General features: G+C 29.8%; 2 protein-coding genes across 2 annotated transcripts in view; one reads left to right on the top strand and one right to left on the bottom strand.

Moving 5' to 3' along the window:
- LOC100163483 overlaps positions 1–16,254 on the bottom strand; it is a 181,955-nt gene that overhangs the window by 55,471 nt on the left and 110,230 nt on the right. Inside the window, exon 3 of the mRNA XM_029489036.1 lies at positions 2,071–2,142. Within this exon, the coding sequence (XP_029344896.1) occupies positions 2,071–2,142 (72 nt within the window). The remainder of the gene's footprint in view (positions 1–2,070; positions 2,143–16,254) is intronic.
- LOC115034021 overlaps positions 1–16,254 on the top strand; it is a 147,675-nt gene that overhangs the window by 62,903 nt on the left and 68,518 nt on the right. The window lies entirely within an intron of this gene.

Here is a 16,254-nt window from a genome sequence, read left to right as displayed (position 1 = left end):
TTCAAATTTTACAACATTTGATATTCACTCAATTTCTTACGTAACGATTATCCTATTTTGTTGTAATTTAAAAACGAGTGACTGTAGAAACTTTAAAATTTTACTGAATGTTTATATTAGCATTTTCTTAATATTAAAATTTTTGAAAATAATTTGACTCTTTTTGAGCTGTTTACGGACATGGTAAGTTTTCAATTTTTTTAGTTTTTTTTTCTATAAATATCAATAAAGTTTTATCTATTGGGCCAAAAAGTGTAAAAAATTAATATAAGGCTCCTGATACATTGTTACAATAGCAGTTGAAAAATATTAAAAATACATTGGCACAGTTATTTATTATAAGCATTTGAAGTTGACATTTTGACAAAATTTATCAAATTTAAAATTGAATAATTATTTTGTAGTTAAAAATGTATAAAATGTTCAACTTTTATATCTAAGGATTGAAAATTTAAAACAAGATTCCACGTAAATATTTAATTCTGTTACCAAAAATTCTAAGAAATATATAAGCACAGTTTATTTTTATAGTCATTTTAAGTTTAAATTTGGACGAAATTACATATTAAAAAACCTGGAATAACTATTTATGTATTTTGTTGTGATTGTATAATATTATTTGTGGGTACTTGAAACTTCTAAAGTATACTATTATATATCTATGATAGTACCACGGTTTGTTGTTGATGTATAACGCGTTACCTGATGGATATTGTGATATGATTAATTTGGAATTTATTATTGATACCTATTATAGATCAATTTTTTTTTAATATTATAGATAAGTATACCTATAATAGGTATGTCTAATATCTAGACTGACAAACCGTCTCCGCTCAGAATCGTTTTTCTTATAAAGTGATATTATATCATTGAATTCAAATTTAATACCATCCATTATACAGTGACCCACTTGTAACCTACCGTACAGCAGAGCGACATCCACTTACCCACCTTTATTATTATTATTATTATTAATCATTGTATACTATTTTGTGAATAAGGAGATAAATAGTATAGATAAAAAAAGACTCATGTAGTTACCGTTTTTATCGATTGATTTAATATAATAGTAAACAGATAGATATATATACAACTAGACGCGTTACTAAATATTTAATATGAAACATAATGCATAATATACTTGTGTATGAGAAAAGTGAGGTGAGCGCCACCCCTCTCCTATGACAGAATTCATCCGTTTGAATTTTTATTTATTGGTTCATATTATACCGTATCGTTCTTTGAATCACGATCCTTAAAATGTATTGTAATTATTCACATACAAGTATAATAGGTACTTGACTTAAAGTTCCTATATGTGGTTAGGCATGACACGCATGTCGTTTCGATATTATTTTATTTATGGAATAAATGTTTAATAACATTGTTTGTGGTGGTATTTTTTTTATTGACAACTAAAGTTTTTAGACTGAGTTTTTTTATTTCTTGAACAGAAAAATATCGCAATAAAAGTGTAGTTTGTATTTAGTTTTGAACATAACTTTTGTTAACTCTCATTTGAACAGCATCAATTTAAAGTAAGATAAAAAAATTATGGCTTCATACTATCGTATTTTTATATTACATAGACATTTACATAGACGAAATAAAATCAATTTTTTTTGTAGGGGGGTGGTTTATATCAACATTTTTGGTCTTTATTAAACCATGTGAAGAATTTACCATGTTCTTTTATTACCTACATTAATATATTTGTAATTAGCTATAATACCGCTAAAGTAGCCAGTGGTCGGGTTGTCATAATTAAGTGCTGATGAACCTGAGTGTGTGTCACAGTGAGGTATAACTGGATATAATATAAAATTAGATAATAAATATATATTATGACATTGGAACAACAAATCATATTTTGTTTTTATAAGAATAATAACATGATAAGTGATAACAATAAAACATGTCAATAAACAATTATTAACATATACATTATAAATTGAGAATTACCATAAACAAGGGAAACTGTTTTTAGTGACTAAAAGTGACTTATTCGATATATTTTTGGAGGGGAGGGCTGACGCCAGTTACTGTACAGTATAATATTTTAATTACCTTGCCATCTGGACTGCATACTTTGATACCGGACACAGTAATTAATAGAGAGACTTCTTTTTCAATCTGCACCTGAAAAAATGTTTTATTATGTTATACGATGTTATTAGGATATAATTTAAATGTATTCTAACTGACAACAGTTGATTGGGGTAACAATCAAATAAAACGAACACGATTATTGATGAAATTGTATTTAAATATTTATAATGTTTGAATTGCAATATTTGAATGACCAAACAGAGTTTAATAATAATTTATGAAAAAAAAACCGAAAGAAATCATCCTTTCTCCGCACTCGTATTCATCAAACTCACATTTGCGTAAAATACTAAGTATAAAAGTTTTGAGTTTATGAGAATTTTTTTGGTGAAACAATTTAAATTTAAGTAACAAAAATAGAGTTTAAAACACGTGACACCTATGTTAAATTAGGTATTGTAACAATGGTATTTTTATTTTTTATGGTTTTATTAAACATTTTATACCTATTACTACAATAACACATACTATACACAATGACATCCGAAGAAAATCAATATTCTTCTTTTCTTCCAATAAATCGATTCGGTTATTAAAACATAAGACATACTTTTTTCACTGCTTAACTTCTAACTGACTGTCGTATGATTTATATTTTATATTAAATGTGTTGATCCAGATCAGAATCTAAAGTAAGACAAAATTGATTACACGAAAAAATGTATTATTCGACTTTAAATTAAAGTGCCGCGAGTGGTGACAAAAATGTATGAAACAATTTAATAAATTACATTTTTGTGGGTACAACGCAAATCCTAGATTATCTCGCCAGCACAAAAACAAAAATGTCAAGTTTTGGTGTAATCGGGTTCACCCAGTTAAAGGGTTATAATAATTTAATATTATTTATTTATATTTTAATACCACGCGTATAATATTATTCGTATTTTACAATTCAAATTTTGTACACTATTTAAGATGCACACAGCACACGGTTCTGCACGGCTCTTCGAAGACGGCTAACTTACAATATTTATTATACACGGGTCGGCGTAGGATATTACAATGTTTAAGGTGTATATTTTATTATTATTTTGCCGATTCGGCTGTGTACGCGTTGTCGAGCCTTGTCGCTTAAACATTTTAATCCGTGCGCAGCTCGCATAGGAACAGCGTTTAATGAATATATTATCTTTATTTATTATAATAATATCGTATACAGGGTGATCATTTTGTCATTATTCAGTCGTTTATTCGCTGATGTTTTAAAGTAAATTTGATTTTGACTTTTGTCATCGATGAATTATTTCTTAATCATTCTGAAGAATTCGAAGTGTTATGCTTAATAAATACTCCCTCCTCGTCAATTTTTTCCGCTCCAATCGTACTTGTTATGCGGACCCTAACGCTAAAATCTAAATACATAATATAATTCAATGTTATTCCTTGGAGTGCAGGTTTTTTAATGATAATCATATTATCTTTACTTATAATTTAAAGTTATAACCCAACCTAATTGATTTGGACAAATCTGATATTTATATCCTACACATAATCATTTTCAAAAAAATGCAGTTTAAAAAAAAAACGGCATGGATGTATAAGAAAACACAGTTAATGCCGCTGTAGGGCGATAGATAAAAGTTACAAACTCTAAAAGTCTACAATTATCACTCGCGGAAAAATCTTTCGTGGAAGATCGCCGACTGGAGGGTAATCATGACCATCCTGTATAAACACACACTGTTTTAGTTGTTTATACGGTCGTCGTCTTGGTGGCGATCCTCTGGTATATAGCGCACGTACGGGTCCGCCTCCGTAAACGACAACCCTTCCTGAATTTGGCCCGAGGCCTATGCAAATTAACCGAAAAGAAGAGCGGGTCATTAGACGCGCGTGTTCCACTCCATCGCTGTAGTATTCTTAATAATAATATGTGAATTGCTTAAGCAACCATTGGAATTTTCTGCAAGACCGGATTTAACCACCTTCTACAGTCATTATATACCCTGCACGCGAATCTCAACGTGTGCCGATTAAAATGTATAGTGGTATTGTTATACTTTGTTCATCTATTATTTTATTGGTGTAGCCGCAGTGTGTTCAAAAGCTAATAATTTCTTTGCATCGAGTTATTATAAAAAGTAAAAACAAATAACCACCTCACAACGGGTTCATAATAATATGCCATTTCAACCGCGTGACACGTTCATAACCCTTTTTTCAGCTATTCGATATCGACACAAACTATATAATTTTGTTTATATCACTGCATTGATGAACGTATTATTGCTGTGTGAGAATATTGACCAATATAGGTACGTTTATTATATTCTAGCTGATATAGAATCGGAAAATTAAAATAAATTACTCCAACAGAAAACCCGGAGGATTGATTTCGAAAAGAAAAAAACGGCAATCGTGGGGGGGTTGCCCCGATATAATCCCCTCCAACCACTACACTATTTTTTGTAATTTTCAAAATATAATGCAAGTGATCGTATTTACATACATATTATGATTATACATAGATACAAGAATCGTAATCCACGCACTCGTTCGGCTTATCGTTTCTCGTTTAACCTAACTACACGCTTTATATTTGTTTCTATATTGTACATCGCAAGAGCAGACCACATAAATAATATAATCTTACAGGTTTTTGACGTTGTCACGACGGAATAATATAGATAATAATATATTGTATATTATAGTATATCGTAGCATATAGCATATGCTTACTAAACGAGTGTCGATAATGTCCGTGCACTTAGCCCACCCACTTTACCCCGTCTAAAGGTATGCCAATAACTAGTACATAATTAGGAAATAATAGCAATTTGATTTTCATAATTAGCAATTTTCTATTATTTGCTACTATCATGTTTACTGTTTGCTATTTGTTGGCATACTTTTGGAGTGGATCGGATAAAGTGGGTGAACTACCTGAACTTGGTGCACCTAATTAAATATTAATCACATATTTTGTGAAAATGACTTGCTAATTTTGAAAACTAACTTGCTATTATTTTGTTAATTATTCAAAATTTGTCAGCATACCTTTGGAGTGGTTTGGGTAAAGTGGGTGGGCCAAGTTCATGGACGTGTGTTGATAACAGTAAAAACTCGTTTAAAGCATGACAACTTTTAACACGTTCTGCGACCATTTCGTTTTACAGGCGTCGATTACCGCAACTTTTTTTATCATTCGTTATCGGTATCGATCTTGCATCAACATAATTTTTCTCAAAAAACTTTACGTCCGTACAATCACCTTATTATTACCCTATCATGTGTGTATTTTCAAACGATCGCATTACAAACTAATTTAATTAATTTTTGTATTAGATTATACGCACACGCAAACTGCTGCTGGTGGTGAAAAATTTAAAACGGTGGGTCCGCTATGACAATAAGTTGAGCTGCTGTTCAACTTTAAACTCAAAACATCTGTCGGAAAATCAACAATTTTCCATTTTTTAGAGCATGACGTCGTGTCGTCAGCAAAAAGGTTACATTACATTAAAGTTACACGTCATAATGTTATATATTATATAATTTATAGGTATTACAGGTTGGCACATATAATAACATAATAGAAATGTCGTCAATATGGCAGATGACCCATTATAAACGTGTCGGCGCACTGTTAATGGAGTTTATTGTACCTATATTGTATTATATCTGCATTTTTAATATAATTTATTGACTTTCCTTGATGAGATTCTGTTGGTCGTTTCAGCAACATGATCAAAACAACAAATCGAATACGCCTTTACATGCATATTATAAATTGTATTATTATTACATTGATGTTCACTTAACGAAGATGTTATCACGGTCGTATTTATAGTTGCTGACTGTCTACACAGGTCGAGCTAGGTTTTTTTAATTATCGGATTCATTTTCTGTGTGGTATACAGTGAAATGAATCGTACATACATCAATAATTATTTAAAAATGAGTCAGTCACTAAGATGATAGCCACCTGTCGCTTAACACGAAGCTGTCGCAAGAAAAATCTGTGGTTACGATTAAATATTCGCGATTCCGTCAACAATGTCTTTTTATAATTATTCTGAGTTTGTATTTTAATTTTTTTATAATACCTATGCAACGGATACGGTATAGTTAACAGTTAATCTTAAACCAAGAGACGGTGCAACTGGCCCTTAGAAACATAAACGCAATACCAACCACGTTAATATTATTTTTAAATGATATACTATTTGTCAATTGATAACAAATTAAGACAAAATCAATAAACAAAACATGATAGTATTATCTGCTTTTAGATTTGTTATAGGTAGGTATAATTTTGTTCAGTAAAAAAAATTTTTCTATGCGTGATTCAATTGATTAACCATCTTAAAAATTATAATTGTTATTCAACATTTTACTTCAAATCGTGATCTATATAGTAACAATGACAAATCATTAATTTAATAAAATTTGTTTAAAAAAAATGTGTGATAATAAATAATAATATAAAATATGATTATAATGTTATTTAATTCAATAAACTTATATTCTGTTTGTTTTATAATTTGAATCATTTTCATTAATTATAATCTTAGTAGGTACGTAATAAACACATTTAGTTCAGAATGTTAAGCGCTATTAAAATAATTTATATTGTTCTTAAAAAAGTATAAAATTTAATTTAAAGAAAAAATGTGCTGCAGTCTTATATCTTATAGGATTCGTGAGAATAGCGATGTTTTATAAACATTTAACATTTACTTCCTGGATTTGAATAAAGTATAATATTATATAATATTATGTAAATTGTTTATATACACTATATGTATACGAACGTGTATTGTATATAGAGCAGCTATCTAAGAGACTAGGTATTACAAATAATTGTTTATACATTATATTTACATAAACACGAGGGCCGAAATAGACCCAAAGACCACGTTAATATTATTATGTATTATATAATAATAATATAAGGGTTATAATTTATAAACTACATTTACGTTCAGAATATTAATATCTATATCTGATGGTTTGTGTGAAAATTATTTTTTTCGAAATTCTGTGATTTCGCGTTTAGATTGCAGTGCAACAGCAAGTGCAATAGTCAGTGGTTAATTTTTTATAATCAAAAAGGTAATATTTTTTAACAGTTTTTTGATTTTTGAAAAGCTAATTGTATAAGACAGTACAACATTTGTTAGTTTAATAAAATTATTAAAATAAATATCAAAGTAGTAAATACTTTGTTTAAATAATATTAGTGATTTTTTAGATTCAAGTTTATTTTAATAATAAACCTTATTTTTAGATTCTGAGCTAAGTGATGAATGTATTGATTTAACAATGATGTGTATTTTTTTAAAACAATTTTTGTGGCTGTAATCATCTTTTGAGGCAGTAAAAACGCATCGATATTATACTTCAGTATCATTTCTGGTAGGAACGTGAATCTATTAAGTACTTAGTGGGGGTCAAAAATAAAAAATTCTCTATAGGTAAGTAGGTTTCAAAAGCATCTAGAAAACCCAATAAACAAAAATAAGGAAAAAAGGGAATTTTTATGCTAAGCCAGATTTTAACAAAATTGATTTTTTTTTTTTTGGAACTCTAAAAAAACAATAGTATACATACATTTTCAAAATATTTACTCTTTTTGAGCACCTAATTAAATTTATGAGAAAATTTCAATTTTTTATAGTTTTTTTTTCTATAAATATCAATAAAACATTCATTTCTAGGTAATAATAAAGCTTGATAATTCAATGCAAGGTGTTCAGAATTTTTGTATTATGGCAGTTGAAAAATATTTAATATTGCCTGATTTTATTTTGATAAGTATTTAAAGTTTAAATTTTGTAGTTAATAATGTATAAATTGTTCAATTTTTATGGCCAAGGATTAACAATTTAAAAGAATGTTTCTCATATCTACCAAGTACAAAATGTAACCAAAAAATCTAAAAAATGTATGATCATGGTTTTTTTTATAGATATTTTAAGTTCAAATTTGATCAAAATTATATTTTTAAACGGAGAATAACGATTTTATTTATTTTGTTGCAATTTATTAAATATTATTCACGGGTGTTTGAAATATTTAATTATATTATTATATTGTATACGCACAATGACATTTTAAAATGAAATCGTTATTTAGGTACTATTGTTTTAATATTTATAGCTTATATAATAATAACTAATAAGTAATGTATACTATTAAAATAAATTACTATCATAAATTAATATTTGATATACTTAATTGTATTATAAACTGACAGACCGTCTTCGCTCAGAATCGTTTTTCGTGTACAACGATTTTGTATCATTGAATTCAGATTTAACTTATCCATTACAGTGGCCCCTTTAGACACATCCTGTACCCACTTGTCCAACTTTCTAATTTTGTATGTTGATTAAAAACAATTGTATGCAAATATCAATACCATTCGTGAATTGTTAGAATTATTAAAACAATAGCTTACCTACTATTATTTATTCACAGGGATTCAATGCTTAAATAGTTTGATGAGAATTTCAGAGGAATTTTACTGCACTATAATACTCACCGTTCCGTTAAACTTTCTATGCTTTTAGCTCATAAACTATTGGATCAATATAGATACTAGAGCAGTGGCGTTTTCGTAAAATAATTGTGCTTAACTTGAAAGTTGTCATTTTAACGAAAAGTATTAATAATCGTACAAAATAATTCCTGAAAATATTATTTACCTATTACAAAATTAAGCAATAACACAGAAGTTGTACCATAATATAGTTATTAATTTCACATAATAGATTTCGGGGGGATGGTTATCGATGGAACACGATACCGTGGTTGGTTTTCTTATCGATATTGTTATTCGGAATAAGGCGTCGACCGAGGAAAGGGGTACACTCTAAATATTACCTATACATAAATAATTTAATCGAAAACAGAAATAACAGCTGTCCCCTGTCAACAACAATAATAATAATATAATGTGCATGGTAATGAAGAATGTGGTGTTGAAACAGTCTACCTATGTCATGTATACACGTATAGCGAAAAAATATAAGGACTTGTTGAAGGCGGCCGATAACAGTAACGGCGGTAAATCACACACACACACACACACACACACACACACACACACACACACACACACGCTGGTGGGTGGCGAAAAGGGTGATGAAGGATAGGAGGAGAAGGAGGAGGATAAAGAGTAAGAGGTTTCGAGAAGGTTATATTTGGATACAAACAATGTTAATCGGACATGCATATATACCAAAGGCCGTGTGTGCGTGTGTACGGGCATTTATATACGTGGCCGTTTTATTAAACGTATTTCGTTTTAAAATATATGTAGAGGCGCACATGTACCCTAAATTTCGGGTGGGTGTTTGTTGGCAAACGCGTGCGGCTATAAGCTGGCTGCAGCCGCCGCCGCCCGCGGTGAGTTATGGCCGTGACGGCTCGTGCGACCCCACCGCGCGCTCGTTTTCGTCGCCGCCGAGTCGGCGTTTAAGTCCTGATCGCCTGAATTTACGACATCGACACGTATGTTTACGACTCTAAACCAAACCATTTGGCCTGTTGTAACCAACTACACATACGAGCGAGAAAAATTTGAAAAATTTGATTTTACCGGACGTGATCGGTTATAATATCGCAGTGTTATTGCGTACGTTGTATACTTGTATCTTATATAGCTTAACACGTGTTTGAGACTTAACATTTTTATATTTGTGATTAGTAAAATATTGCTTATTAAAAAACCCACGTGTTTACCCATGTGGCTTTAAATTAAACTTTTATTTTTTATTCCATTGTAAATTATTTAAGTATACAACTTAGACGTAAAAATCAAACATTGAATGAATTTTTACAATAAAATATTGTTCATACTTTCGTAGTTTTTACAAATTTCGTAATCATTTGAACAATTATGAAAAAATATTGTTATTAAGTATTTTTAATATTTTGAAAAATACTCTAGAAAAACTGGACTTTTGCATTAAATGTTTATATTTATTTTTATTCATAAATAATAAAATAATAGGTCTTATGTACATTACTAGCCAATAGGCAATCGCCACATACGGATATTTACAGTGATACATACACATTTAGGTTTTAGACTATTTGAAGATGATTATTACATAATACCGAGAGATAAGAACTATCATAAAAATTAATATCTCACAATAATATACCTATATTACAGTTGGGGTACCTACTTGGCTTGAAGATATTAATAATGTAATATGTTATATAGGTACTATAAAGTGCACCACTGCAATTTATTAATTTTGTCAAGTGATAACGTGCACTTACTTTTTGTTAAAATTATTCAATGATCTAATTAAATTTATTAGATGCACATTTCACGCCTGTAAAATCGTATTTTGCTGCCAGATATGAATTCTACAGATCAGAAAAAACCCTATGGAAACTGTTTCAGAATGGGCTAACGGAGTGAACTAAATATTGTTTTGAGAGACATTTTCACTCTTGCTCTTGAAAAACAATTCAAAGAACGCCTGTTTGAAGAAAATGCTACAGAAAAAAATACCACCATGAACAAAATGATGGACATCGCCTTGGCCAAGGAAATAACATAAAAAAAAAACTTATATCTTAATAAAAAGTAAGTGCACGTTATCACTTGACAAAATTAATGAATTGCAGTGTTGCACTTTATAATATATAGCATAATACATAATAAATAATAACGATTTAATGATAATAGATGAATATTCATAATAGTAATACTACCTATACAGTACCTACATGTTTTATCTGATTACTGTTGTCTGTTATATTATGGTATAAATTGTATGTATAGTTAACTAAAAAGGTCTTGAGGGTAGCCCGGTTTGGTCTACGCATAGAGGTGGATGCACGTGAATACTGTAATAAAGCGAACCTGTTGAGTTAAGCTGCAGTGATCCGTGAAAATGTTTGGGTACGGTTTTTATGTGGTCTTGGGTCTCTTGAATTTTGAAATCTTTATATAAGTTTATATTATTTCTTATAACCAGGAAGGCAGGAGACATCTGCAATTATGCTAAGTGCTTTATAGTTTATTTTGTATTTTATTAATGTGAGGTCGTGCATAGTCTACAGATAGGGAAATCATAGGTAAGTAGTGGACTTATAATTTGTTTCTATATTAGAAGAGATCATCTTATTTGTACAGTAGATTTTTTATTTAGAGTAGAGTATAATACAGAAAAGCGTTAGTATAATTGTTGAAGTCATACCAAAGTATATTTTTGTTCTCAAATTTTAATTTCTTGAGGGTATGGTAGCTACTTGGGCTAAATATAACTCCTATGAGCATTAATTTGGATCCTATACCTGTAAGGTAAGGTGTTTAAATGATCTTGTGTGTTTGTAGTTATCGCTTCAATGTTACGTAATTCACTGTAGATAGTTGTCTCGTCTAATACAAATGTCAGAAACGTAGATTTTAAATAATATGGAACCAAGTTTGTAGGCACACCAGCAAATATAGACTTGGGGTCATAAGTATTATCAATAATAAATTAAAAAAAAAACCAGTATTATCTCTTCAGTTCGGTCATTGATTAAATATATAGTTTATTATTTAATAAATGGTTCTATGGTCTTATAAGAAATCATATTTTACTTGTCAAATTGTATAGCTTTATTAAAGTTTTCGAAAAAAACTGCAAACGCATATTATTATAATTTAAAATAACAAATTTTCAAAAAGAAATACGTTATTTTAGAAAAAAAAAAATAAATGGAATAACGGGAAATTGAATCTAAAAAAATACACGGCGGTGGCATCGATCACTGGTTCGTTTGAAACTTGTAATTTGTATGCTGCACATACTACAACTTACACTAAATGCGGTTCTAAGTATATCGCTATATAAAATATGATAATAATAATTATAATAAGAATATTCTTGGACACGTCTATCAATATATTATGTGTTTTAGCTACGCATATACACAATTTTTTTGGAAGACTAAACGATAAATAATATAATATGTACACAAACATTTTCCCGTCGCGGACGAGTCGTTTTTAATAACGAGTAAGTATTATATATTAAATGTATATCATGCTACCTATATCTACTGAATATGTTTGTCGATCTGTTTTCGTGTTTGCCATTATTATGCGATTCTGTTTCTTCACGCTCATAAAATATATATATATGTACACGGACCCGCAGTTATATATATATATAAATATATATAGGTAGGTACTTTGGTTTTCTTTATAATACGGTAATATATTAACACGCATGTACAAGCCGTCGTCGCTTTTATTATAATGTAGGGTACGTTTTGTATGCGTAACGTACGGTGCTCGTTTATCCGTTCCGTCGTAAACGATCGACTACTGTTTTTACCACCACGATGACGATCGTAAAAATATGAATATTTGTCTCATAAAAACCGGGAAATCCACACGAAACGTATAAACGCATCTGCTTTGGACCATTGGAATATCGAGTACGTTGTGTATAAGCATGACGTGTCTAATATACGTCGTCACATGTAATAAATACCGTAAATACGTAAAATAAATAAATAAATAAATACGTACGTTTGTACGTTTTCGCGAACCCTGTAGGTGTTAGAAGGATTTTTCCGACGTCTTCTCCTTCAGTATGGTTGCACGAGGGGGTGTACGACTATACAGCGAGTTCGTTATTGCGATCCGATATTAATGCTGCCGAAGGATATAAAATTCAACAAACATTTTAATTCATACATTGGCATATTATATTCCTCCGTTGGTTCGGATCGACTCCTGATTTTACCGCCACGATGACGATAGTAAAAATATGAATATTTGTCTAATAAAAACCGCAAAATCCACACGAAATGTATAAGCGCATCCGCTTTGGACCATTGGAAAATCGAGTATGTTGTGTATAAGCATTACGTGTCTAATATACGTCGTTAAACGTAATAAATACCGTACTAAGACTTTAAACGTTTTCGCGAAAATCCTGTATGTGTACGAAGGATTTTTCCGACGTCTTCTCCTCCAGTGTGGTTACGCGAAGGGGTGTACGACTATACCGCGAGTTCGTTATTGCAATCTATATATATAAATATATCTATCTATATAAATATATAGATATGATATTATAATATCAATGCAGAGATCACATAAAATTCAACAAACCTTTTAATTCATACAGTGGCATAATGTATTGTATTCCTCCGTTGGTTCGGAAAGTGCGTAATTTTTCGCGAAAGTTAACAAAAAAAAAAAAATACGAGGGGATAAAAACGGTGTGCCGATGCGCGGCTTAGGATTTTTTCACCGACTTCATAGAAGTGAATAATATTAACCAACGTGCAACAGCATAAAAACATAAACCGCAAACAGAAAATATATCCATAAGGATTCTTCTCTTCTCCTCTCTCCTGTCCATAATACGTACCTGTATATGTATATTATTATATCTGCGTGCGCTGTGTATGTTTATTATTGGCCGATATCGGTCCCGGTAGACCATTAGACCGTATAGAGTGGTTTTCTCCGAGTCGGGAAACTCGGGAGATTGGCGAGTCGATGCTTTTTAGATATCGGAATAAATATATAAGAAAAGGGGGATAAAACACGAGTCCCTTTGTTCTGCAGTCCTCTTGGTCCTCTGCAACTGACCCTTCTATACCCATCTGCCCCTCTTCTCCGACATCTCGCGCACAGTTACTCGTCTCCCGAACAAAAGAGTAAAAACCTTTCGACGACAACAACTACGCGACGGACAGCGTTTATCACAGAAATGGACGGACGTCAAAGTACATATATAGCTACTGCCATTACGTCCAGACTGTCCGCCGTACGTATTCTTATGTATTGCTATTTGCTATATAATATATAATATAGTATGTATATACTGTAGAGAGAATATTATCTTCTATTCTAGTCGTATATTATGCGCACTCCACGTGAGTATTTCAATTACATTATATTCATCGTTCTTCGTTTTTCGAGTACACGAAATCTACAAGAGCCAATATTGTATACAATAGTATAATAATATACTCTTTCTATACATACTATTTCCAAGTACGACTTTATATTATACAGGGTGATTTTTTAAGCCATGCTCTGCACCCTTTTTTATGCTTAAACTATGAATATTATATTCAAATTATGATTTTAAAATTTTTAATATTATACTTGCATGTTTTAAAATGCTTGAGATTTTTTTCAACCATTTAAGGATGATTCTGTGACAATACAAGCTTCTGTTTTTCAAATAACCCCCATCTTTCATTTTTAATTATTCAGCAAATATTTTTTTCTTGAATTACGATGTACCTAAATCAAAATTCAAACAAGTAGTTTTTTGAGTCATATAAATTTGAGTACTAAGGATAATACGTTTTCGTTAATAGATTAAGTAATGGTTAGACCATCTGAATTGAAAATGTTAGTATAATTACCAAGTATAATAAATACTACATATAATATTATCATGTATAGTTTAAGTTTTTGTAAAACCGTTTTTAAAGACTTTTAGGACCGTAAATCTACCACTGATTTTATGTGTTTTCAGCTATACCTATACATAAATAATCAAAGTATTATACAATTGTAAATAATTGTATACGTACGGTTATTGTAAAAGTATAAGCTAATTAAATGTAGATTTTAAATAGGAACAAAAACGGGTTGAGGTAAAATTTGCGGTGTTTTATGCTTACACAATTATGTCATATTTTTTTTATTTTTTTGATGAGGACAACATGCTTTAAATAAAAATCCAATTTCGTACACGTTTTGATAAAGGTATATTTCATAAGCCCTTTATTTAACTTTTTAAGCTTTAGTTTCAATACATCATTATCATTGAATAATGGATTCACTATAATATGCCTTACAGTGTAGGGGGTTACTTGTTTTACTGGAATACGAGTATATTACTGTTTCGTGTTCACATATTTATTCATTTCGAATGTTAAAATTCTTAAGTCGTTATTTTTGTTGATATAAACCTAACGAGTCTTGAGACGGCTTATTAAACTTTATCAGGGTAAAAAATATTTATTTGTTCAAACACTTTAAGGTAAATAAATTAATAATTCATTTTAAATCTGCATTAGCTTATCATAACAATGGAAGCGGATTTTGGTGTTTGCCCTGTGAATAAATAACTTAGGCGGAATAAAATATGCGGGACAACTATACAGAACTGTAAAGAAGTGTACATAGGCATGTATTTGTCATGTATAAGGTGTGTATATAATATGTATATCTTAGCGTTAAACATTTTAAAGAAAAATATTTTCGTTTAATTTTAAATACTCTTTTTATGTGGGATCAATGAATTATTTCCAAACGTCTTAATACCTGTTTTAAAACGTTTGTATGTCCAAGAATAATTGACCAAAAAATATGTATGTGGTGATTTTTAGTGATATTAACATCATATCGTATAGTCAATAGTGTACATACTTTTAATATTATATATAATACATGTCATTGTATTGATAGCTGGATAACCCAACTTCACCCAGGAAAAAATGAACAAACATAAAATATCAAGGCTGGGCATTAACGAGTTAATAAGTTAAAGTTAAGTTACTTTTAACTAAGTTAATTACCGCGTTACTTTTTTTTAGAAGTAACTTCTAACTTAGCGAGTTACATTTCCCCCCATGTTATTCAGTAACTTAACGAGTTAATTCATTTATTGGCACTTTAAGTTAATTTTTTCCTAAACCACATATTTAAAATAAATTCAATTTTGTAAAATTAATTATATAAAAAAAAACCGAAATATTAAATATATTTTAGTAAATAATAATTTATAATAATAGTAAGTTGTTATAATGCATATTGTATATTCATAGAAAATATTTTATTATAACTATATTATAGACAGATATGTTATAGGGGTAACCGCGTCATTAATAAAAGAAAAATATAACAATTTACTCAGTACCTATCGGGCAAGTTAGTCACTTTTTTCGACTACCTAGTTAAAGTTAAGTTACTTTAATATAAAAAGTAATCAAGTTAGAGTATAAGTTAGTTTCTGAAATTTACCAAATTTCTAACTTAGTTGGTTAGATAGAAGTTAGTTTGGTAAAAATAGTAACTTAAGTTAGAGTAGAAGTTAGAAGTTGGGTTTTTTTTTTTTTTAGCTTAAAATATAAATTTAAAAAACCATTTTTTTCAAATGTAATGCATTATATAAATTAATTATTAAAGTAGGTAACTAACTTTGA

Source organism: Acyrthosiphon pisum, chromosome A2 (assembly GCF_005508785.2).
Source record: "Acyrthosiphon pisum isolate AL4f chromosome A2, pea_aphid_22Mar2018_4r6ur, whole genome shotgun sequence".
Taxonomy (NCBI): domain Eukaryota; kingdom Metazoa; phylum Arthropoda; class Insecta; order Hemiptera; family Aphididae; genus Acyrthosiphon; species Acyrthosiphon pisum.
This window is presented reverse-complemented; position numbering and strand designations above follow the sequence as displayed.